At 47.8% G+C, this 23,228-nt stretch overlaps 3 protein-coding genes across 4 annotated transcripts in view; 2 read left to right on the plus strand and 1 right to left on the minus strand.

Moving 5' to 3' along the window:
* The window catches only part of LOC309336608 (uncharacterized protein), a 135,820-nt gene that overhangs the window by 15,827 nt on the left and 96,765 nt on the right, over positions 1-23,228 (plus strand). The gene's annotated exons all lie outside the window — the stretch shown is intronic.
* LOC309336686 (uncharacterized protein) lies at positions 2,385-9,652 on the minus strand. Its single transcript, XM_081852851.1, has 2 exons — positions 9,616-9,652; positions 2,385-5,373 (listed from the first exon to the last, which is right to left on the minus strand). The coding sequence occupies exon 2, from the start codon at positions 5,360-5,362 to the stop codon at positions 3,353-3,355; it is 2,010 nt and encodes a 669-aa protein (XP_081708977.1). The 5' UTR covers positions 5,363-5,373; positions 9,616-9,652; the 3' UTR covers positions 2,385-3,352.
* LOC309336935 (zinc finger protein 34-like) lies at positions 12,295-21,891 on the plus strand. Of its 2 annotated transcripts, none has more exons than XM_081853460.1 (6): positions 12,295-12,828; positions 15,033-15,157; positions 16,724-16,850; positions 18,802-18,897; positions 20,163-20,273; positions 20,908-21,891. In XM_081853460.1, the coding sequence occupies exons 1-6, from the start codon at positions 12,504-12,506 to the stop codon at positions 21,573-21,575; spliced, it is 1,452 nt and encodes a 483-aa protein (XP_081709586.1). In that variant the 5' UTR covers positions 12,295-12,503; the 3' UTR covers positions 21,576-21,891. The 2 variants fall into 2 exon arrangements, with proteins under 2 accessions (XP_081709586.1, XP_081709587.1); XM_081853461.1 differs by lacking the exon at positions 12,295-12,828 and adding an exon at positions 13,216-13,257.

A 23,228-nucleotide genomic window follows, 5' to 3' on the forward strand; every position in this document is an offset into this window, starting at 1 on the left:
AAAATAAAGAATGTAGAATAAAGGTGGCAGTCACATAACTAATGTGTGGGAGAATGTTTTTCAAAGATAGGGCTGCTAATGCATCCTGATTTTCCCGGACATTACTGGGATTTCACATTTCAAAGGTGGAATTGATGTCCGGGGTGAATTTCTGAAAGGTGGCGCCTTGTCCTGAATCTGGGGGTTGTCTTAAAAAAAGCTCAACAACTTTTGGCAACCCTAAGCAAAGGCTATTAGCCATGGCTGCCGAATGGAGACTCCATCTCTAGGGCTAGTCTACCTCTGGGTATCAGTTACATGAGAGGGCTGTGTCCTTTATGCTCTGCTATGGCCCACCCAGAGGACTCTGGCTGGATGTTTGGAGGAATTAAGGAAGCTGGACCAGATGGGATCCTTGGCCTGATCCAGCTGTTCTTACATTCTTAGAACACATTTTAATAACGGGGACATCCAGCAAAGCAGGTCCTGCTTTTGGGGTTCTATTGGGCATCTGTTTGGCCACTGGGAAAGCAGGATGCTGGCTGGGCCTCCTGTCCAATCCAGCAAAGCAGGATGTTGGAAGATTCAGGGCAAGCACAGAGTTTAACAATGGAACTCGCTACTGCAGGATGCAATGGCTTTAAATCAAATTCATGGGGCGTAAGTTGTACCCCCACTGCCAGAGGTAGTTTACCTCTGGATAACAGCTGCTGGGAATCACAAGTGGGCAAAGTGCTATTACATGCAGGTCCTGCTTTTGGGATTCTATTGGGCATCTGTTTGGCCACTGGGAAAGCAGGATGCTGGCTGGGCCTCCTGTCCAATCCAGCCTGTCAGGCTCATCCTTGTTGGAGGAAGAGCTCTACAACCCAGCAGGGATTGTGTGGCTGCTGTATTCATACTACGTGACCACCCTGAACAAACCTATCAGCACCAGTAAGTCGATACTGAGACTCGTGTGGATCAAAATTTTAATATATTTCCAACCCCAAGTTATTAAAATTTTGACCCACAACAGTCTCAGCATCTTACTTTCACACACCCTACCATTCTGCAATAGTCCAAAACCCACACCTTTTTAGCTTATAAATTTATGGCTGATTTGGGGTAAAGGTAAAGGACCTCTGGTTAAGTCCAGTCGAATTTGACTTTGGGTGCAGCACTCATTTTCGCTTTCAGGCCAAGAGAGCTGGTGTTTGTCCACAGACTGCTTTCCAGGTCATATGGCCAGCATGACTAAACAGCTTCTGGCACAACAGGACACTGTGACGAGTGCCAGTGCGCACGGAAAAGCCGTTTACCTTCCCGCCACAGTGGTACCTATTTATCTACTCGCGCTATTGTGCTTTCAAACTGCTAGGTTGGCAGGAGCTGGGGCAGAGTAACGGGAGCTCACCCCGTGACGGGGATTCGAACTACCAACCTTAGGCAAGCTCAAGAGGCTCAGTGGTTTAGGCCACAGTGCCACCCACTGATTTAGGGACAGTTTTATCAGTCCTGCTAGCCAGCTTCCCATTGAGGCATCTGGTTGGCCACTGTGAGAACAGAATGCTGGACTAGATGGGCCCCTGGCTTGATCCAGCGGGCTATTCCTATGTTCTGTGTGTAAACAGGTGTTCATTAAACTTGGCTTCTTTTCATAGAATCATAGAGTTGGAAGAGACCACAAGGGCCATCGAGTCCAACCCCCTGCCAAGCAGGAAACACCATCAGAGCACTCCTGACATATGGTTGTCAAGCCTCTGCTTAAAGACCTCCAAAGAAGGAGACTCCACCACACTCCTTGGCAGCAAATTCCACTGTCGAACAGCTCTTACTGTCAGGAAGTTCTTCCTAATGTTTAGGTGGAATCTTCTTTCTTGTAGTTTGGAACCATTGCTCCGTGTCCGCTTCTCTGGAGCAGCAGAAAACAACCTTTCTCCCTCCTCTATGTGACATCCTTTTATATATTTGAACATGGCTATCATATCACCCCTTAACCTCCTCTTCTCCAGGCTAAACATGCCCGGCTCCCTTAGCCGTTCCTCATAAGGCATCGTTTCCAGGCCTTTGACCATTTTGGTTGCCCTCCTCTGGACACGTTCCAGTTTGTCCGTGTCCTTCTTGAACTGTGGTGCCCAGAACTGGACACAGTACTCCAGGTGAGGTCTGACCAGAGCAGAATACAGTGGCACTATTACTTCCCTTGATCTAGATAATATACTCCTATTGATCTAGATGCTATACTCCTATTGATGCAGCCCAGAATTGCAGAATTTTGCCCATGGGCAAACCGTATTTCTTAAAACAGCGGGCCAGGAATCTCAACCCACTCTCAGGTGGGACTCAGCGCCATCACCTCCCCAGTCCTTTCTCCTCACTCGCCTGCCTGGTTCCCGAACTGTTGGATCAATGTCAGCACCATAATCAGCACCATAATTTTATTGCACACCGGTCGAGTTTCCTGGGAGACAGAAATTTAGAGGAGCAGGAAGAAATGAAGATCTCCTTCCTCTGGAGGGAAACGGCCAGAGTAAATATTGAGGGGAATCAGATATTCAAAGGTTAGTATTTCAAATAACAATAATAATATTTCGCCCTCCCCCTAAGAAATCCCCACACACCTGAGAATAGCAATGAAAGGAAAAAAGGAAGAAATATGTTTAGGAGGAATGAAAGAAACTGGCAGCTTGGGGTGGGCATAGGGAACGGTGAAGGGAGGAAAGGAGAAGAAATAGCAGGAGATGAATAAAAGTACTTGTGAGAGGTGCATGGAGAGAAAAGAAACACAAAATAATTTGACGTCTCCACTTAGAGCAAAATTCTGCCTAAAACGAAGCTATCATGATTCTTCCATGATACTGCTCACAGCTTGAGGAAAGCTGAACCGTGGAACTCTGTTACGAAGAAATTGCTAAGGCAAAGAATTTAGAAACTGAGATCAGGGAGAAGTGGTTTTCAGCTGATTGTGCTGAACTTCATCTCAGATCTGCCACCATTTTGCGACTGGCTCTGCCCTTGCACCTTGTGACTGGTAGGCCTCACGTTTGTTGCTGGGTGGTCTTAAGTAAGTTTCAGCCCTTTTAAGTGTTTGCTGGAGGTGGACAGTTTTGAGACCAACCCTGCTCTGGTGAGAAACTAGCTCAGCCTGGCTAAAAAAATCTGCCCCCGTAATCTTGTTTCTGCGCCGTTTTTGCTTTCCTGTGTGCGATGATTCGTCAGCCACCATGGAAGCTTTTCCTGCAATCTGTGCCTTTGTACAGTTTCTCTCTGCTGCGGAGCCATAAACGTGGTTGAAGCTTTTACCCTGCACTCTCGGATTGCTGATACGGTTTCTCTCCTAACTCAATGATTTGGATTCTCAGATGAGGAAGAAGGCAGATGATGCAAACCTTTACAAGGTTTCTCGTGCTAGGTGGATTTTCTTGTGCCTGAAGAGGTGCGAGGGGTCGCTGAAGTTCCGCCCACATTCGGGACACACGAATGGCCTCTCCCCCGTGTGGATTCTCCGGTGGTTCACAAGCTGCGAGAGCTGACGGAAGCATTTCCCACACTCCAAACACGTGTACGGTTTCTCCCCTGTGTGGATTCTCTGGTGTTTTACAAGCGGGGAGCGCTCTCGGAAGCACTTCCCGCACTCGGAGCATTTGTACGGCTTTTCTCCCGTGTGGATTCTCTGGTGACTGATAAGGGCCGACCTCCTCCGGAAGCACTTCCCGCATTCCGAGCACCGACACGGCCTGTCGCTCGTGTGGGTCCTTTCGTGCACGAGTAGCTCGTTCCCTGTGCAGAAACTCTTCCCACAGGCCAGGCATTTGTATGGCCTGTCTCGTGTGTGGGTCCTCTTGTGCCTGATCAGGTGCGAGGGGTCTCCGAAGCTTTTCCCGCAGTCGGGGCAGCTAAAGGGTTTCTCCCCCGTGTGGGTTCTCTCATGGTTCATGAGCTGCGAGTGCTGGCGGAAGTCCTTCCCACAAATGGAGCATTTGAAAGGTTTCTCTCCCGTGTGGATTCTCTGATGTTTAATGAGGACTGATCTGCTGCTAAAGCTTTGGCCACATTCCGGGCATTTATATGGTTTCTCTCCCCTGTGGATTCTCTCATGGGCAAGGAGACCTGAATTGTGGTTGAAGCTTTTCCCACACTCTGAGCACTGATACGGTTTCTCTCCTGTGTGGATTCTCATGTGAGTAGTAAGATAGGCACTGGTGCTAAAGCTCTTCCCGCAAACAGAGCACTCGCAAGGTTTTTCTCCGGTATGGGTTCTTTTGTGTCTGTTGAGGTGAGATGGGTCGCTGAAGGCCCTCCCACAATCCAAACACGCATATGGCCTCTCCCCTGTGTGGATTCTCTGGTGGCTCCCGAGCTGAGAGTGCTGCCGGAAGCATTTTCCGCACTCCGCGCACTTGTAGGGCTTCTCTCCCGTGTGGATTCTCTGGTGTTTCACAAGTTGCGACTGCTGCCGGAAGCACTTCCCGCATTCAGGGCATTTGTAGGGCTTCTCGCCCGTGTGGATGCCCTGGTGGTTTACGAGCTGGGAATGCTGCCGGAAGCACTTCCCACACTCGGAGCATTCGTAGGGCTTCTCTCCTGTGTGGATTCTCTGATGTTTTGCGAGCTGCGAACTGTATTGGAAGCACTTCTCGCACTCGGAGCATTTGTGTGGCTTCTCCCCTGTATGCATCCTCTGGTGGCTAATGAGGACCGACATCCTGGTGAAGCTTTGCCCACAGGCAGCGCACTGGCACAGTTTCTCGCTCGTGTGGATTCTCTCATGCATGAGAAGCTCGTTCCCTGTGCAGAAACTCTTTCCACACACCAAGCACTTGTACGGTCTCTCTCTCATGTGGGTCCTCTTGTGCCTGATGAGGTGTGAGGGGTCACCAAAGCTTTTCCCACAGCTGGGACAGCTGTACGGTTTCTCTCCGGTGTGGATTCTCTCATGGTTAACAAGGTGAGAGTGTTGGCGGAAGCCCTTCCCACAAACGGAGCATTTGAACGGCTTCTCTCCAGTGTGGATCCTCTGATGTTTAATGAGGACCGATCTACTGTTAAAGTTTTGGCCACAATCTGGGCATTTGAACAGAGCCCTGTTGGCTTCGATTATTCCATGTGCCAGAAGATCAGACGTCTCCCTTAAGACTTCTACACACCCAAGGGGTCCTTTTTCGTGCTGATCCTCGGGGAGACCCTGCTGTAATATTCTGTCCTCCAGTTCCTCGTACCTGCCCTGGTGATCAATCAAGTTGTCCTCCTCTTCTGCTAGGCAGTTTCCCTGCTGGCTCTCAGAGGCTTCATCTCCCAGATTGGGGCTCCAAGATAAATTCTGTTCCGCTCCTCTCAGTAGCATCGCATGTGGTTCCATTTCCGTAGGATTTCCAGCCTGATTTGGCTCATTCCCACACATCCACTCATCACCTGCTGGAATAAGAACAGAATTGCAATGTGCATCTTTTTTTGAGAGAGAGATGGAGGGACAGAGAAAGGAAGCAAGCAAGCTCTGACTATACACTAGGAACAGCTGCATGGAAACAGTGACGGTGCCACATGCCTGAATTACATCCCAGTTAGACTACTGCAACCTGCTTGGAAGCCCCGCCTGAAACATCATATCTTCCTATACGAACTTAAAGGTAAAGGTAAAGGTACCCCTGCCCGTACGGGCCAGTCATGTCCGACACTGGGGTTGCGCGCCCATCTCGCTTAAGGGGCCGGGGGCCAGCGCTGTCCGAAGACACTTCTGGGTCACATGGCCAGCGTGACAAGCTGCATCTGGCGAGCCAGCGCAGCACACGGAAACGCCGTTTACCTTCCCGCTAGTAAGTGGTCCCTATTTATCTATTTATCTGGGGGTGCTTTCGAAATGCTAGGTTGGCAGGCGCTGGGACCGAGCAACGGGAGCGCACCCCGCCGCGAGGATTCGAACCGCCGACCTGACAATCGGCAAGTCCTAGGCGCTGAGGTTTTACCCACAGCGCCACCCGCGTCCCTTATACGAACTTACCTGGGTGCTAATATCCTCAGGTGAGGCCATTTTCTCTGTCAGAAGCACAGAGCCTTTTCTGTGGCAGCCCCCATACTGTGGAATTCCCTCTCAGGAGATGTTAAACTGCCTTCCTTTTTGTTATCCTAAGGCCTTCCTATACATCCAGGCTTTTGAAAACCAAGGTGCGGGTGATGCAGACCACCAGGCCGCTGTCAGGGCAAACTGCATCTTAAGGCTGGTTTAAAATGTGTTTCAATGTACTTTTAACTATTGTTTCCTGTCAGGATAGCTTTACTCCTTTGTATTTGATACAGTCAAACCTCAGGTTGTTGAACATAATCCATTCTGGAAGCCTGTTTGGCTTCCGAAACGTCCGACAACCGAGGTGCGGCTTCCGATTGGTTGCAAGAGCTTCCTGCACTCAAGCGGAAGCCGCGTCGGACAATTGGCTTCCGAAAAACATTAGAAAACCGGAGAATTTACTCCCAGGTTTTTGGCATTCGGGAGCCAAAACGTTTGAAAACAGAGCCGTTCAGGAGCCGAAGTTTGACTGTACTGACTTGTAAGCTGCCGTGGTAGAAAGGTGGGATAATAAATACATCAAATAATTACATAATCTCTGGCTTTAAAAACAAACCAAGCAGGGTATGTGTGACTCTAAATTCATGGAGATTAGATCTATAAATGACCAATAATCATGGTGATTAACAGCAGGATGTCTATCGTTTCCCATCTCTAGAGCACAGTTTCCCAAAGTGGTCGATACTGATCCTTCGGGGTCAAATTGGGGGGGGGGGGGAGGCCCAGGATAGGATGAGAGGGCAAATCAAGCAAAATGGATCCTTGCCTGAGAAGGTGGCAGCTCCATCATCGGCCTCTTGCTTGATATCCTGGAAGAGCAATCCCTGCCAAGTGTCTTGAAGAGCGTCCTCTGTCTCAGGGAGATTCATTTTTTCTTGCTTCTGCGGACTCAGAACCTAGCAACAGAGCAGCAGAGATCTTGTTCAGTAAGGAGCTGCAGAAAAGGAGAGAGGACCACTCTGAGAATTATAGCTCTGTGAGGAGAATATGGGGAGGGGACTCCTACGAACTCTGAGGATGCTTAACAAACTACAGTTCCCAGCATCCTTTGGGGAAAGCTTTGACTGTTAAAAGACCCTCTTGCCCTGATGGGAGGGGAGATTGGACACCATATTTAAAAAAAAGCAATTGGTAATTTCCCTTCTTTTGAATCTGTTTCCCGTATAGTTATGTCTAAATCTACACACCTCTGTTTTTTGCCTTTATAAGTAAAGAAAATCCCACCAGGGAATTACCATTTGAAGCATATATTTTTCTTTTAAAGGGCCTCTGTCAAAAATTTATGCAGTGGTACCTCGGGTTAAGTACTTAATTCATTCCAGAGGTCCGTTCTTAACCTGAAACTGTTCATAACCTGAAGCACCACGTTAGCTAATAGGGCCTCCTGCTGCTGCCACGCCACCGGAGCATGATTTCTGTTCTCATCCTGAAGCAAAGTTCTTAACCCAAGGTACTATTTCTGGGTTAGCGGATTCTGTAACCTGAAGCGTATGTAACTTGAAGCATATGTAACCCGAGGTACCACTGTAATCCTCTCTCTTCTTCAAGACCTCTTTTAAAATTATAATCCTCTCATCATCTATTTTAAGATCTTTTTCATAATATGCCTGGAGCACTCCGTCTTTGATAGAATTTCCTAGTAATCTTGACCACATCGACAGAAAGGCCCTTTTCTCTTCCTTTCTCTGATTCCAGGTGCACTGAATCCCCTTCTGCTTCAGTTCTGCTAATACAGACTGTAGTTGGAGACCCAGGCGGACACATTTCTCAGCTCAGCAGACACTGAAGTAAAAAACGGGGCTGAGCCAGAAGCACTCCAAGTACTTGTTCCCTCCAAAAATCAATGCATTGCCTGAAAATATTACCCTCTCTCTGCAGGGTATAATCATAAATCAATATTCTTCATGTGGAATGCTTCTGCCAAATGGAAACAAAGAATAAGGTCAATATTCAGCAACATGCATGTTTCCAAATCTTAAGAAGAGATTGTTGTTGCTGTTGAATTATGATAGTCTGTGTTTTCATCTGCGTTCCCGCCCCGACCCCACAAAAAAACTTCAATTTCAGTTGAGAAAATTGATGACTTTGCTGCTTCCTCCCTGCACTGTCAAGATTTTGCTGTGGTTTGAGCCAGTAACGTCAGTTGGGAAACCTCTATTGGCTGTGCCAATGTGACCGAATCCCCCAAACGCTCAAAAATAGCGAGTCTCAAATGATCCTCATAGCAAGGCATCGATTTGGACACAACAACCAAAATATCGGAAAACAGAGGCCAAGTTTTCCGCTTCCTGCTGTCAAGAGACTGGCTGCTAAGCAAACAAGAAGGTGTGCGTTATTAAATATAGTATTTGTTGTTGTCGTTTAGTCGTGTCTGACTCTTCGTGACCCCATGGACCAGAGCATGCCAGGCACTCCTGTCTTCCACTGCCTCCTGCAGCTTGGCCAAAACCAAACTCCATGGACAAAACAACAGGTATATAAAAATATAGTATTTAGTAACAGCTTTAAGAGGGAGTGTTGGAGGAGATTGCAGATTTCCATCTGGGGCTGTGGAGACAAGTCAGTTTTATTTATCTAATATATATATATATATTATATATTATATTTTATATATATATATATATATATATATATATATATATATATATATGCAGGTTTTGGTGTCCTCGGGTGTCTTCCCGTGTAAAAGTTGGGGTGTCTAGGCGACGTTTCGACGAGGTCTCACTCGTCATCTTCAGGCTGGTGCTTTCGGCTTCTTGTTACTGGAACAGAGCAGGATCTCAGTGTTTGAGTTCCTATAAATACTGTAGAGGGGGTGTGGTGTATAGCCTCCAATGTTCTGGGCAGAGAGGAAGTTCCCAGGCTAGTGTGCCTTTTCTTCTTTTGTTCCTTAATTACTTGAGAGATATCTTGAGTGATTTCTTGAGTGATATCCTGAGTACCACTTAGGTGGGTCATTAGGTGTGGATTAGTTGTTAAAGTCTTTGTGTCTTGACCTCTTGAACTTTGTGAAGAGTTTTCCTGAGAAGATGGCTGTACTGTACTTAGTTGTGCTCTGGCTTGGCTTCGTGTATAGGGGCGAGCTGTGGTTTTGTGGCTTGTGTCAGCCAGATCTGTGTAGGGATTGCAGGGGGGTGCAGCATCCGGAGGTGCCACCATGGATTGGCTATGAAAACGTCGCCTAGACACCCCAACTTTTACACGGGAAGACACCCGAGGACACCAAAACCTGCATTCCTGTACCCGTGAAAATCTACGAAAGCATATATATATATATATATATTTTTAATATATATATATATATATATATTAAAACAAACGAGGGGTCAGCCATTGTGTTCTCTTTTCTCCCAGCAGCCCTCGGTGTAACCTGAAACTTGCAGAGCAAACTACTACGCCCTTGCCCAACGGAGCTTGCAGTCTCCTCCCCATAGAAGACTGGGATTAAATGCATTAAATGCGGGCTTTGTGGCCGCAACATCGCCAGGCGCTTTCCCCACCCCTCTCCTCTCTCCTCTGCCCCTTGCTCGGCTTAGCCTCCAGCCTGACGAAGGGCTCTGCTGAACCCGAAAGCGGGCGCTTTTCACACTCACCGACATCACCGCCCACCAGCTGCCCTGCTCTCTCGGGTCCTCCAGCCAAGGTTGAGCGAAGCCGGAAGAGGCTCTCGCGCCCTCTCTAGGAACGAAGGCTCGCTCTCCTTAACCCTTTTAACGGGATGCGATGGGGTGGGAGAAGCATTTTCAGAGTCTTGTGACAGCTGAAAGGCTGCCAACGTAAGATGCCACGATGCAGCAGCCTTCCCCAAGCTGGTGCCCTCCCATCAGCACCATGGAGCTTTGCCTTGAGTGTTCGCTTAGTATGATGATGTTGCTGCTGGTTTATTTATTTTATTTTATTTTTATTTTATTTATTTTAATTCTGTTTTATTGAAAACATTTCGATTGAGCGAAATAACGCGAAGAAAGGAAAAGGAGCATTAAAAGAAACAACCACTATAATTCCATAATACAAAGGTATATGAGTGAAATTATTATTCTAATACATATACATTTATTTGTAACCCACTGTGTACAGATCTGTAGGCGCAGACCATCCCCCGACTCAAACTAGTTCGTGAAGAAAACCCCCAAACTCGGTTCCATGGGTGACTCTGGATCATATCTATGCGGTAGCCTATCTTAAAGTTTTAAGTGTCCATATGCTTATCGCATTTATAAATTTATAATTTATTGTTGTACATTGTTTTAACTGTTTGTTTTCTTTCTGGGATTGTACCTCCAAGTGTGTTTTATAAGCTGGTCTCCAACCGTAATAAATTATCTATCTATCTATCTACCTATCTATTTAACCCACTGTATTTTTTATAAATGTATTCCAAATGTCATTCTATTTGTCCAGACACAATCTGTGTCTATAAGCTATCTGTCTGTCTGTTGCAAGAGTTGTCAGAATAAAGGGCGACTATAGATTTATCATTCCACTGACTCAAGTCTTTTAGCTGTAGCGAGGGCACAGCAAAACCATTTACGTTGACAGGTTGTCAAATCCAACGTAATTTAAAATAATGTTATCTTCTGACAGTACTACCCCCCCCCCCCGTGCCAAAAAAGTAATATTTATAATATAACAGTCAGGGACTTTCTCCCAAAACTTCATAAGCATAGGATATTGCATAAACATATGTATCGAAGAAGCATTATCTTTATTACATCTCCAATATGCTGCCATAAATAGTTCTCTTCTATACAAATGTAAGAGTACAGCTGAGATGATTGTATAGAATCATAGTAGTGTTTTGAATGGGACTCTCCGAAGGTCCTCTAGTCCAACCCCCTGCCACACAGGTATCTCAGATCACTGACAGGTATCTCAGATCACTGACAGATTGCCACCCAGCCTCTGTTTAAAAACCTCCAATGAATGAGCGTCCAACACATTTCAAGGGAGTCTGCATGGAAGGTGATGAATTAACGAATAATAGAATTGTAGAGTTGGACGGAATCCTAAGGGGCATCTAGTCTAACCCCCTGCGATGCAGGAATCAGCAACAATAAGACTGCTTTTTGTCTGTCTTCAATAATATAAGACCTTTCCTAGACAGTCAAGGGACTGTACTGCGATGAGCAGCTGCAGGATCTGTTATCTTGGGTGTTGGTTTCCGGTTGGAGCCAGACTGAAGTCATAGAATCATAGAATCATAGAATTGGAAGAGACCACAAGGGCCATCGAGTCCAAGCGCCTGCCAAGCAGGAAACACCATCAGAGCACTCCTGACATATGGTTGTCAAGCCTCTGCTTAAAGACCTCCAAAGAAGGAGACTCCACCACACTCCTTGGCAGCAAATTCCACTGTCGAACAGCTCTTACTGTCAGGAAGTTCTTCCTAATGTTTAGGTGGAATCTTTTTTCTTGTAGTTTGGAACCATTGCTCCGTGTTCGCTTCTCTGGAGCAGCAGAAAACAACCTTTCTCCCTCCTCTATGTGACATCCTTTTATATATTTCAACATAGCTATCATATCACCCCTTAACCTCCTCTTCTCCAGGCTAAACATGCCCAGCTCCCTTAGCCGTTCCTCGTAAGGCATCGTTTCCAGGCCTTTGACCATTTTGGTTGGCCTCCTCTGGACACGTTCCAGTTTGTCAGTGTCCTTCTTGAACTGCGGTGCCCAGAACTGGACACAGTACTCCAGGTGAGGTCTGACCAGAGCAGAATACAGTCGAGAGAATAATAATAATATTATTAATAATAATAATTTATTTATACCCCGCCTATCTGGCTGAGTCTCCCCAGCCACTCTGGGCGGCTCCCAATCAAATGTTAAAAACAGTACAGCATTAAATATTAAAAACTTCCCTAAACAGGGCTGCGTTCAGATGTCTTTTAAAGATAGGAGAGCTGCTTATTTCCTTCAGATCTGAAGGGAGGGTGTTCCACAGGGCAGGTGCCACTACCGAGAAGGCCCTCTGTCTGGTTCCCTGAAACCTCACTTCTCGCAATGAGGGAACCGCCACAAGGCCCTCGGCGCTGGATCTCAGTGTCCTGGCTGAGAACATTCAAGAGCTGGGCCTGGTGAAGGAGCTAGTGATGGAGAGTCCCTAATAAATTATTGGTGAACTGGATTAAGGAAATTGATCTTTTAGTGTGGCGGCACCTACACTTTGGGACTCCCTGCCTCTGGACTCACCAAATCCCCTCCCAGGAACCAGCCAAAAAACAGCCGGCGAGGTAGAGGATAGCCGCTTAGACTTAGAGCATGGTGCTGATCATGCCAAGGTTGCAAGAGGTCAGCTGCATATTCCTGCATTTCAGGGGGTTGGACTGGATGATGCCCAGGGGTCCCTTCCAGAGTTTCACGCTTATGCGCAGGAGATAGGCGGCGCTGCTCTGAGCTGCGGCTCGGAAAGCATTCAGAGGTTGGTGGCAAGGCAGCTCCTGCGCTCCTCCTCCTCCAGCCAACTCCCCTCTCCGGAAGCAGGATGGCCAAAGATGAGGCGGAAGCTGGGAACCGGAAGCCTGAAGCAGCTGTTTTAAGCGAGGCACAGAACTGTAGACTTGGGAGCGGGGATCCCTGGTGGTCATCTAGTCCAACCCCCCGCAAATGCAGGGATCTCATCCATAACAGAGCGGCTCGGGGCTTCGGTGACTTCTTCTTCTTCTTCTCCTCTTCCTCCTCCAGCTCCTTTGGGGTCTCGATTTCCCCGAGGGTAGCCGGGGGGCAGGCGGAGGCCAACCCCGGGGAGACTTTGCGTGGAGTAAGACGCCCGCTGCCCTGCGCCACGAGGGGCGAGGAAGGAAGCGGAGGTAGATCCTGGGGAGAGAAAGGGATCGGGCACCGGGCAGGCGGGGCAGATCACAGAGCGGAGGGTTGTTTTTAAGGGAGCGGGAGATCGCTTTTCTGTAATCCCGATCATCGAACAGCGCTCTGCACATGAGCCGGGAACAGCTCTCCTTTATCGCCTGGCAACTTGCAGGGCTGGGCGATGCTGAAGTCCGCAGGTTCTAGCCTGCGACTAAACAACTGACTGCTGCTGGCACATTTGGAAACCTAAGCAGGGTCTCTTGTACGGTTTCAAATTGGGAGGGGGCGGCGTTTTGAGATTCCTGCACTGTAGGGCGTTGGTTTGGATGATCCTTGAGAACCCTTCTAACTTTATGATTCTGTCATTCTATGAAATAAGAGCGAGGCAAGCGAAAGTGGAGCACGCCTAGCTGGATTTATTTGGTATTTTGGTGAGTCCAGGTGGCAGGCGTTGTTCTACTCTCAATTTCCTAATTCTGCATGCCTTTCAGGAAGCTGCAGTTGGTGCCCCAAACCTGGATCTAGGCAGAGGAGTTTTCCTTTTACAGTGGTACCTCGGGTTACATACGCTTCAGGTTACATACGCTTCAGGTTACAGACTCTGCTAACCCAGAAATAGATGTTGTTTAGTCGTGTCCAACTCTTCATGACCCCCATGGACCAGAGCACGCCAGGCACTCCTGTCTTCCACTGCCTCCCGCAGTTTGGTCAAACTCAGGCTGGTAGCTTCGAGAACACTGTCCAACCATTTCGTCCTCTGTCGTCCCCTTCTCCTTGTGCCCTCCATCTTTCCCAGCATCAGGGTCTTTTCCAGGGAGTCTTCTCTTCTCAAGAGGTGGCCAGAGTATTGGAGCCTCAGCTTCAGGATCTGTCCTTCCAGTGAGCACTCAGGGCTGATTTCCTTCAGAATGGATCGGTTTGATCTTCTTGCAGTCCATGGGACTCTCAAGAGTCTCCTCCAGCACCAGAAATAGTACCTCGGGTTAAGAACTTTGCTTCAGGATGGGAACAGAAATCGTGGTCCGGGGGCGCGGCGGCAGCAGGAGGCCCCATTAGCTAAAGTGGTGCTTCAGGTTAAGAACAGTTTCAGGTTAAGAACGGACCTCTGGAACGAATTAAGTACTTAACCCGAGGTACCACTGTATTCTTAAACCAAATTGCTAAACAAACCAACAAACCAACACAGAGTGACTTTACTATGCCAGAACAATTGTGGCAACCATGATTCACTTTGCAAAGAAATGGATTTAGAGAAAGCTCCCCCAACTTGGTACACTCTCTAAATGTTTTGGACTACAACTCCCATCAGTCCCAGATGGCGCTACAACTCCCATCAACCTCCATGCCAACCAGGGCTGATGGGACCTCTGCGGCAAAACTTCCAGAATTTGGGGAAGGTGGAGTTTGCAGCTCTAAATTGTTTAAAAAACAGAAACTGCTCACTGTTTCTATATGTTGGGGGAAAGCACCACGTGAAGCATTTCTGCCTGTTATGAAGCTGTCAAAAGTACAGGAGCACTGCGAGGAGGCAGCCTCTGAGAGAATAGCAGGCTTATTGTAGGTTTACAGGATTGGGGAGTGAGCAGGCAGACATTCATGACATTGCAGAGGGTTGGGCTAAATGACCCTTTGGATCCCTTGTAATGCTATAATTCCGAGTCTAAGGCTTTTTATTAAAACATGCTTAATAGCTCTGTTGAAAAGAAATGGGGGGTTCTGGAGGGTTACTTAGAGGATTTGCAAATGCAAGAGAGCCAAGAATCTGTAGGGGCATTTGAAATATTAAAATGGCATGGCATAAATACTGTAAATCACCATTCAGGATGACACCTCGCTGTTTGTGTCAAGAGTTGAATAAATTGTGGGCATGTGACCCAGGTGTAGCTCGGGGGATGTGTGGAGAAAGTTACAAGGTCATGGGTTCCTAAGATACCTGTGTGAGCCAAAAAAACAGAGGCTTGCCTCTTCCACCATCCTGGTTCACTTATGCAGCTTGCCTCTCCTGTTGTCCCCATTCCTATTTCATGGCAATATTTCAGGCTTGCCTCTTCCACCATTCTGGTTCACTTTTGCAGCTTGCCTCTTCTGCTGACCCCAATCCCTTTTATGACAATATTTTAGACTTGCCTCTTCCACCTTCCTCATTCCCTTTTGTAGCAATGCTCGAGGCTTACCTCTCCTGCTGTCTCCCTTCTGTTTCTTTCAGCGGCGCTCAACCACTGGAACGAACCCATTTTCACCACCGCATTCAGAAGGATGGCATCCCTGACGCTTTCTGGGCCAGCCCCTCTTCCTGCTGGTGTGGCAACAGTTGCTCTGGTTCCAGCTCAGGTGGGCAAGGGGACAACTGGCTCTGGGGCGACAACCTACCAATTTCCCTTTGCTTCAGTATGAAAGGTGGCCTTAGCCCCACCTTTTGCTCCTGAGAAGCTCTATGGAGAGACAGTGAGGTGTAGTAGTTAGAGGAGAGATGGGAATTGTTGGATTTTGATTGTACAGTGGTACCTCGGGTTAAGAACTTAATTCGTTAGAGGAGCAGTGGGAATGTGTTGGATTTTATAACACAAGTACTTTGTTTGAGAGTCTCCCATAAACAATCACTGCCATCTTCAGATAAAACTGGTAAGGACCCTACCCAAAAAACTGGAGATTCTCTGCTAATCAGTGTAGAAAATACTTAATTAGACATCCTGCGCTGTGGGTTAAACCACAGAGCCTAGGACTTGCCGATCAGAAGGTCGGCGGTTCGAATCCCCGCGACAGGGTGAGTTCCCATTGCTTGGTCCCTGCTCCTGCCAACCTAGCAGTTCGAAAGCATTTCAAAGTACAAGTAGATAACTAGGTACCGCTCCAGCGGGAAGGTAAAGGGCGTTTCCATGCGCTGCTCTGGTTCTCCAGAAGCGGCTTAGTCATGCTGGCCACATGACCCGGAAGCTGTACGCTGGCTCCCTTGGCCAGTAAAGCGAGATGAGTGCCGCAACCCCAGAGTCGGCCACGACTGGACCTAATGGTCAGGGGTCCCTTTAGCTTTACCTTATGCCCTTTAAAAATGTGGGGGGAGGTTGGGGAGGGGATTATTGGACTGTTGTTTTTATTTTGATTATATGTTTTGTGGTTTTAGATTTTGATTTTGTTCTGTGAACTGCACTGAGACCTCTGGGTATAGGGCGGTATTTACAGTGGTACCTCGGAAGTCAAACGGAACCCGTTCCGGAATTCTGTTTGACTTCCAAAATGTTCAGAAACCAAGGTGTGGCTTCCGATTGGCTGCAGGAAGCTCTCTTGCAGCCAATTGGAATCCGCATAAGCTGCATTGGACATTCGGGTTCCAAAGAACATTCGCAAACCGGAACGCTCACTTCCGGGTTTGCGGCGTTTGGGAGCCAAAAACATTCAACTCGCAAGGCGTTCGACTTCCGAGGTGCGATTGTAAATTCAATAAATGAAATTAATTAGATGGATCGACTGTGTGGCTTGTGCGAAGGCGTCAAGTCCTTTGGGGAAGGGATATAGGTCAATTGTAGAGCACCTCTTTTGTATGTAGAATGTCCCAGGAAAAGCCCTGTCTTGAAACCCAGTTAGCATTGATCAAGGGTAGCTATTGTGGTGGCCTCTGGATTTGTTTTGGGACTCCAACTCCCATCAGCCCCAGCCAGCATGGCCAATGGACAGGGATGATGGGATTTGTAGTGCAGCAAAATGTCAACTGGGCACCTTGTGGACTACCCCTGGCATAGATAATAGATGGACCGATGGTCTGACTCTGTACTATGCAATTTCCTTGCCTGGGGCCCTGGAGATACTCTGGTTGGTCAGTCTATAAACTGCTGAACTAGGCGGATCAATGACCTGACTTCAGATGAAGCCCCTTCCGAAGTTCTTGTGTCTTCTTTCCAGGTTTTGGTGACCTTTCAGGACGTAGCGATCCACTTCAGTGAGGAAGAATGGGCCCTTTTGGATCCGGACCAAAGAGCTCTCTATATAGATGTCATGGTAGAGAACAACTTCAACTGGGCCTCTCTGGGTATGCATCCCTTCTTTGCTGCTCAATAAACGGTGTTGAGAGGGCTTGGGAAGGGCTCTAGGAAAACATATAATAGCTCTACTTTTCCCATCTCTCAGTTTGAGTAAGGAAAGGGCCATAGCTCAGTGGCTAGAGCACTTGCTTTGCATACATTGTCACTATTACAAGGTTATACGCTCTATACAGTGGTACCTCGGGTTACATACGCTTCAGGTTACAGACTCCGCTAACCCAGAAATAGTACCTCAGGTTAAGAACTTTGCTTCAGGATGAGAACAGAAATTGTGCTCTGGCGGTGCGGCAGCAGCAGGAGGCCCCATTAGCTAAAGTGGTGCTTCAGGTTAAGAACAGTTTCAGGTTAAGAACGGACCTCTGGAACGAATTAAGTACTTAACCTGAGGTACCACTGTATTTATTGCTCAAATCATGCAGCAAACCCCAAGCGGAACTGATGATTATTACTTGAAATACTTAATAGAGGACAGGGAACTGGAGATTACCTTAAAAGTGGCTAAATTTTCTGCTGCTGTTATACAATTAAAGAGACAAGGTTGAATGAATCTAACCGCCAATTTCTTAGTATGTTTTAAATTAGCAATTAAAGCTTTAACTTATATATTTTAGCAGTTTGAATTATTGTGTATTAACTCATAGAGCTTAATTTTAATCTATTTAGGTTTGTATGTTCTCTGTTGTTGTACAGTCGTACCTTGGAAGTCAAACGGAATCCATTCCGGAAGTCCGTTCGACTTTCAAAACATTTGGAAACCAAAGCGCAGCTTCTGATTGGCTGTAGGAAGCTCCTGCAACCAATCGGAAGCCACAGAAGCCCTATGGGACATTCGGGTTCCAAAGAACATTCGCAAACCAGAACACTCACTTCTGGGTTTGCGGTGTTCAGGAGCCAAAACATCCGAGTATCAAGGCGTTCAGGATCCAAGGTTTGACTGTATATGTTGTTCTCTGGTCAGGGACCAAAATAAATCGATTCAGGCATGCATACAGAAGGCCCCAGGATCAATTTAGAGTTTGGAAAGGCTCCCTGTCAAAAGTTCACATCCTCACCATACATTTAAAGCATTCTTATGCCCCTTTAGCCTGGGACACGGGTGGTGCTGTGGGTTAAACCACAAAGCCTAGGACTTGCTGATCAGAAGGTCGGCGGTTCAAATCCCCGCGACGGGGTGAGCTCCCATTGCTCGGTCCCTGCTCCTGCAAACCTAGCAGTTTGAAAGCACACCAGTGCAAGTAGATAAATAGGTACCGCTGCGGTGGGAAGGTGAACGGCGTTTCCATGCACTGCTCTGGTTCTCCAGAAGCGGCTTAGTCATGCTGGCCACATGACCCGGAAGCTGTACGCCGGCTCCCTCGGCCAATAAAGCGAGATGAGCACCGCAACCCCAGAGTCGGCCACGACTGGACCTAATGGTCAGGGGTCCCTTTACCTGTACCCTTATGCCCCTTTAGCAGGCATAGCTTCCCCCAAAGAATTCTGGGAGCTGCATTTATTCCTTTATTCCTTTTTTCATTTTGTATACCACCTTTTCATACGAAGGTCTTGGGCAAGTTCACAGCATAAAAATACAAAATAAAAACACGAAATGCATAATAAAAACGAGAATGAAAACTGAAATAAACCAATATCCCTCCTTCCCACAAAACACATTTAAAAGGACACAGAATGTTAATCATCCACAGGCCTGGTTGAAGAGGAACATTTTTGCCTGGCGCCGAAAGGTGTATAATGAAGGCGCCAGGTGAATGTCCCCCTGCAGAAAAGGCCCCGTTCTCGTGCAGCCACCCTCTGGATTTCTCGTGGAGGAGGCACACGAAGAAGGGCCCCAAAAGATGATCTCAGGGTCTGGTTAGGACCTAGGTTGGTATGGAGAAGCGTGTCGGAAGGAGTAAATTTTCCCTAATTCCACTTGTATTTTTGTCTTCCCTTCTGAAGGAGGATGTTTATTTCCCAAGCTGACCCTCATTTCTGGGCCCAAAGGCACCAACAATCTCTGTGTACAGGACTCCAAGGAAATGGAGAGAATTTCAGGTAATGCCGTTCAAAGAACGTGGCCAGCAGGCTTGAATCTTCCTAGTTCAGTCAGAACATCATATTTCCTGAACACTTTTCCTGACAAGATAGATGTAAAGCCAGAAAACATGTATCTCAGGGCTGGTGAGTTGGTTGGTTTTAAAAAATATGTATATCTATATCAGCCTTTCCAACCCGGTGCTGTCTAAATATTTTGCACTACATCTCTCATCAGCCGCAGCCAAATAGTTTATTGCTGGTCTGGTGACAGTGGTTTTTATTCTTTATGCTCTGATCTTTTGCTCAATTAATGGTTTTTGAAATCAGCGACCTATCTTGGAATATTTTTTTATTTCTGCTCCATAGAGAGAGCAGTATTCTTGTGTATCTGAGCTAGAGTTTAACTCTAAGAGCAGGCATCACATCTAATGACGAGAACCTGCTCGCCATCAGTAATAATCAGTCTCACGCAAAGATGGGTTGAAGAAATCTGACTGCCTCAGGAGCTGCTGCAGCCAAACATTTATTGTGTGTAGCCAAAAAGATACAAATACCAGGAAGCAACTTTTCCCTCAGCCGGCAGATAAGGACAATGCCATGCCATCACACCAGGCCACGTAGTCGATCAGGCTATGCTACGTGGACCAATCATCGGAACAGCATGAGCTGTCCACGTGTTGATCATGCTCCAAGCGATGCCTTTTGCTATGAAATCACCTTGCAATAATAAACTTTCGCCCATGCTCTTATGTACAAACAACCATTTTCCCACAATCTAAACTGAGTTTCCTGCCTTTTCTGTTCTTTGGAGCTGTATTGACAGCTGCCTGGTTGGTCTCCCCCTCCGCTGACAGAAGTGAGTCTCAGGATTCAAAATTAGAGCGCAAGTCCTTTTCTTTAGATCCTTGAGACTTCTGAGTTGTATCAGAAGCCACAAACCTTTATTCTCGGTGCCGTTGTGAGTGGAAAGGTGTTAATTCAGTTCATTTGGTGCTGGAATATAAGGAAAGAAAGGAGTAGAGAGCCATCTTGGCTGGATGACGTCACTACCCACAGCCCTGGCCATATTGTTGACGTACTTACGGCATTTGGAGATAACCTGCCTTGGAACAGGGAAGCTCCATTTAGCTGCCATGGCTTATAAACCTATCTGTTTCCACGAATTAATCTAACCATTCCCACCACTGGCCACCTGCTTTGGGAGCCAGTAGCTATGGTTGTGCTGTGTGTGTGCAGTCTCACAATTGTCATTTGTGAATATATTTGTTCTTCTCTTCCAAAAGGTGGTGGGATGGCGAGTGAGACCAAGCAGAAGCCTCTTTGGCCAGAAGATTATTCCTTCGAAGCCAACAAGACTTTCATGAGAAGATCCCAGAATAATGTTTCTTTTTCAAGTAAGTGCCCATTAAAAACATTACGGGGGAAACGAGAAGGGATAAGTCCATATATAGCCCCAAACTCTGCAATTTTTCCTCATAGGGGAGCTGATCCATCCCCTTGATCATTTGGTCATCCTTAAAGTAAAGGTAAAGGGACCTCTGACCATTAGGTCCAGTCGTGGCCAACTCTGAGGTTGCGGAGCTCATCTGGCATTATTGGCCGAGGGAGCCGGCGTACAGCTTCTGGGTCATGTGGCCAGCATGACTAAGCCGCTTCTGGCGAACCAGAGCAGCACACGGAAACGCTGTCTACCTTCCCGCCAGAGCGGTACCTATTGATCTACTTGCATTTTGACGTGCTTTCAAACTGCTAGGTTGGCAGGAGCTGGGACAGAGCAGCGGGAGCTCACTCCGTTGCGGGGATTCGAACCGCCAACCTTCAGATTGGCAAGGCCTAGGCTCTGTGGTTTAACCCACAGTGCCACCCATGTCCCTTGGTCATCCTTACCAAGAGCTTTTTGAATAAGAGCTATTTAAGGGAACAGGATACTTTTTGGGGGTGGGGAATGCTTCTGAGGCAGAGATAGCTTCCCTTTTAAACTTTCCCCCGAGACAAGTAAGGTGCAATCTGCTCTTCTCCCTTCTGCAGAGGAGTCTTGGAGCTGCGATTGTCTCTCCCCATCCTCTTTGTGCGATAGAAGAATGTTTGGCGAGGCTGAAGGTCCACTCCTCCGTTCTGAGCACCCGGGAACACAAGAAGAATCTTTGGGAAGACTAGAGCAGAAAGGTGAGGCCTCTGGAGGCCTCCTCATAGATGAAAGAGAAGAGGTGTGGACCAATTCTGGGAGGACTTACCGGTGGAAGTCGTTCCTTGTCCCACGGGAAACGAAACCTCCAAGGGAGAAGCTCCACAAGTGCCCGGTTTGCTGGAAGTGTTACAGCACAAGGCCCATCCTGGCACGCCACCAGAGGGTCCACACGGGTGAGAGGCCATACCAGTGCTCCGAGTGCGGGAGGAGCTTCGGCCAACGCATCGACCTGAAGAACCACCAGAGGATCCACACGGGCGAGAAGCCGTATGTGTGCTCCGAGTGTGGGAAAAGCTTCAAGCACCACTCCAGTTTGACGGCCCACGAGAAGATCCACACAGGGAACAAGTCCTATTCTTGCCTGGAGTGCCGGAGCAGCTTCAGCAACAGGTCGAGTTTCTCCAAGCATCAGATGACCCACTTGGTGGAGAAGGCAGGGCCTTCTCTGGGAGCAGGGAAAGTTTCAGGGAGCGGCAGAACCTTACAGGACATCAGAGAATCCACCTGAGAGAGATGGGATGGCCACCTCGGCCATGAACTTAGGACATTCCTGTCTTACGGGGGCAAGGGGAAGCTGTGGCCCTCAATGTGTTATTGGACTCCAGTTCCTTGGACCCTTGACTGTTGGCCGTGCCCCACTGTGCTTGGTTCTGCTATGAAGTTCCAGAGCAGCATTGATCACTGCCAAAAGCAGGGCTTGCCTTGGGTGTTGAAAGCAAGCCCTTCCTGGGGCAGGAATCTGGTTTCGTTATGAAGGTTTGACTGGGTGGTTTTATGGGGTTTCTGAACTTTTGCATTAAATACATGATGGTTTTGTACTGAAATTTGTTTACTGGTTGTTGTTTTTAAAACACCATGCGCTAGCTTCCTTGGGAGTGCAGCTAGGCCCTGGGAGGTGCTATGTACACACACTCAGCAAGCTGGAGTTAACTCTTTTATTAGCAAAAACACTATAAACACAGGTGTGTCAGGCCTAATAAGCACAGCAACTGATCTCTGACAGGTCTGTCCCCCTTGCTGAGACTGAAAGTCCCCTCCCCTCCAGGGTTTTCCCCAAGCAATTGGAGACTGTGCCTGTGCGAAGCTAACGTCTCCTCTCCCCATTTCATTGCTGTCAACTTTTCCCTTTTCTTGCGAGGAATTCTATTCGGAATAAGGAAATTTCCCTTAAAAACGGGGAAACGTTGACAGCTATGCCTCTTTTATGCCATCTGTTGGTCATTCTGGCTGGGGTTGATGAGAATCAACCGTATATTTAAACCACACACATGCCCCAATCCTGGGAACTGCAGTTTACCCCACAAATAGCTACAATTCCCAGCACCCATAGAAAATTACAGCTCCTATAATTCATCATGATCATCATAATTTTATTTATATCTCGCCCATCTGGCTGGGTTTCACCAGCCACCCTTTGGTGGGGAAGAAGATGTACTCAAAATGTATGATATGTACGCAATCTTGAGTCCAGCAATGTCCACAGGTTTCCCAACCCAGTGTTAGTCTCAAATGTCATGTCCTCCAGACATTAACAGGGTGCAGCTCCCGCCATCCCCAACCAGGGGCGATGGGAGTTGTAGTTCAGCAACATCTGAAGGGCCCCCATGTCAGCGAGCTTCGTCACAATCCTCATTAAGACTCTTTTGCTCCTCAAAGGGTTAAGGGGAGGGAATACCGCCTCCTAGAGAGACCGGAAGCTCCTCTGCGGCAGGAAAGGGGGAAACAAAAACAATCCAATGCCACTTCCTGTTCCGCTTCCCATGGGAAAGTGGCCTTTGAATTTTCCCACGCGCAGAGAATAAGGGCTTGGAAGGACTTTTCCGGTGGCTGCGAAAGAACCAGGCAAGTGGGAAGGGCGGAGGAGAAGGGAGGGTGTGCTGGGCCTCGAATGGGCTCCGTGGCAGGCGGAAGTGCAACTGGGGAAGCTTTTCCTTGCCGTGGGGCTGGGGAGGAGAGGGAAGGCTGGGAAAACATCCTTGGTTGGATTTCTGCCTGCCAGGTAGGGGGCAGCGGGAGAAAAACGAGGAGCCCTTTGATTTTGGGGGGGATGATGCACACTTCCAAGTGGAGCAGAGAGTGATGCTTTGTGCAGAATGAGGGGGTGGCAATCTGGATCCTCTCTCAGGGTGTCATGCCTTTGAATGCTAACCCACGTTCTTTA

This window comes from Podarcis erhardii, assembly GCF_964252035.2.
Source record: "Podarcis erhardii genome assembly, chromosome: 2".
NCBI lineage: Eukaryota > Metazoa > Chordata > Lepidosauria > Squamata > Lacertidae > Podarcis > Podarcis erhardii.

What these genes read in the sequence shown, in the direction of transcription:
- LOC309336686 (XM_081852851.1), bottom strand. Translation starts at nt 5,362, where the DNA reads ATGTGTGGGAATGAGCCAAATCAGGCTGGAAATCCTACGGAAATGGAA.
- LOC309336935 (XM_081853460.1), top strand. Translation starts at nt 12,504, where the DNA reads ATGGCCAAAGATGAGGCGGAAGCTGGGAACCGGAAGCCTGAAGCAGCT. An exon ending in TTGCTCTGGTTCCAGCTCAG is followed by an intron (nt 15,158 to 16,723) that starts GTGGGCAAGGGG and finishes TCTTCTTTCCAG; the next exon opens with GTTTTGGTGACCTTTCAGGA. An exon ending in GAATAATGTTTCTTTTTCAA is followed by an intron (nt 20,274 to 20,907) that starts GTAAGTGCCCAT and finishes TCCCTTCTGCAG; the next exon opens with AGGAGTCTTGGAGCTGCGAT.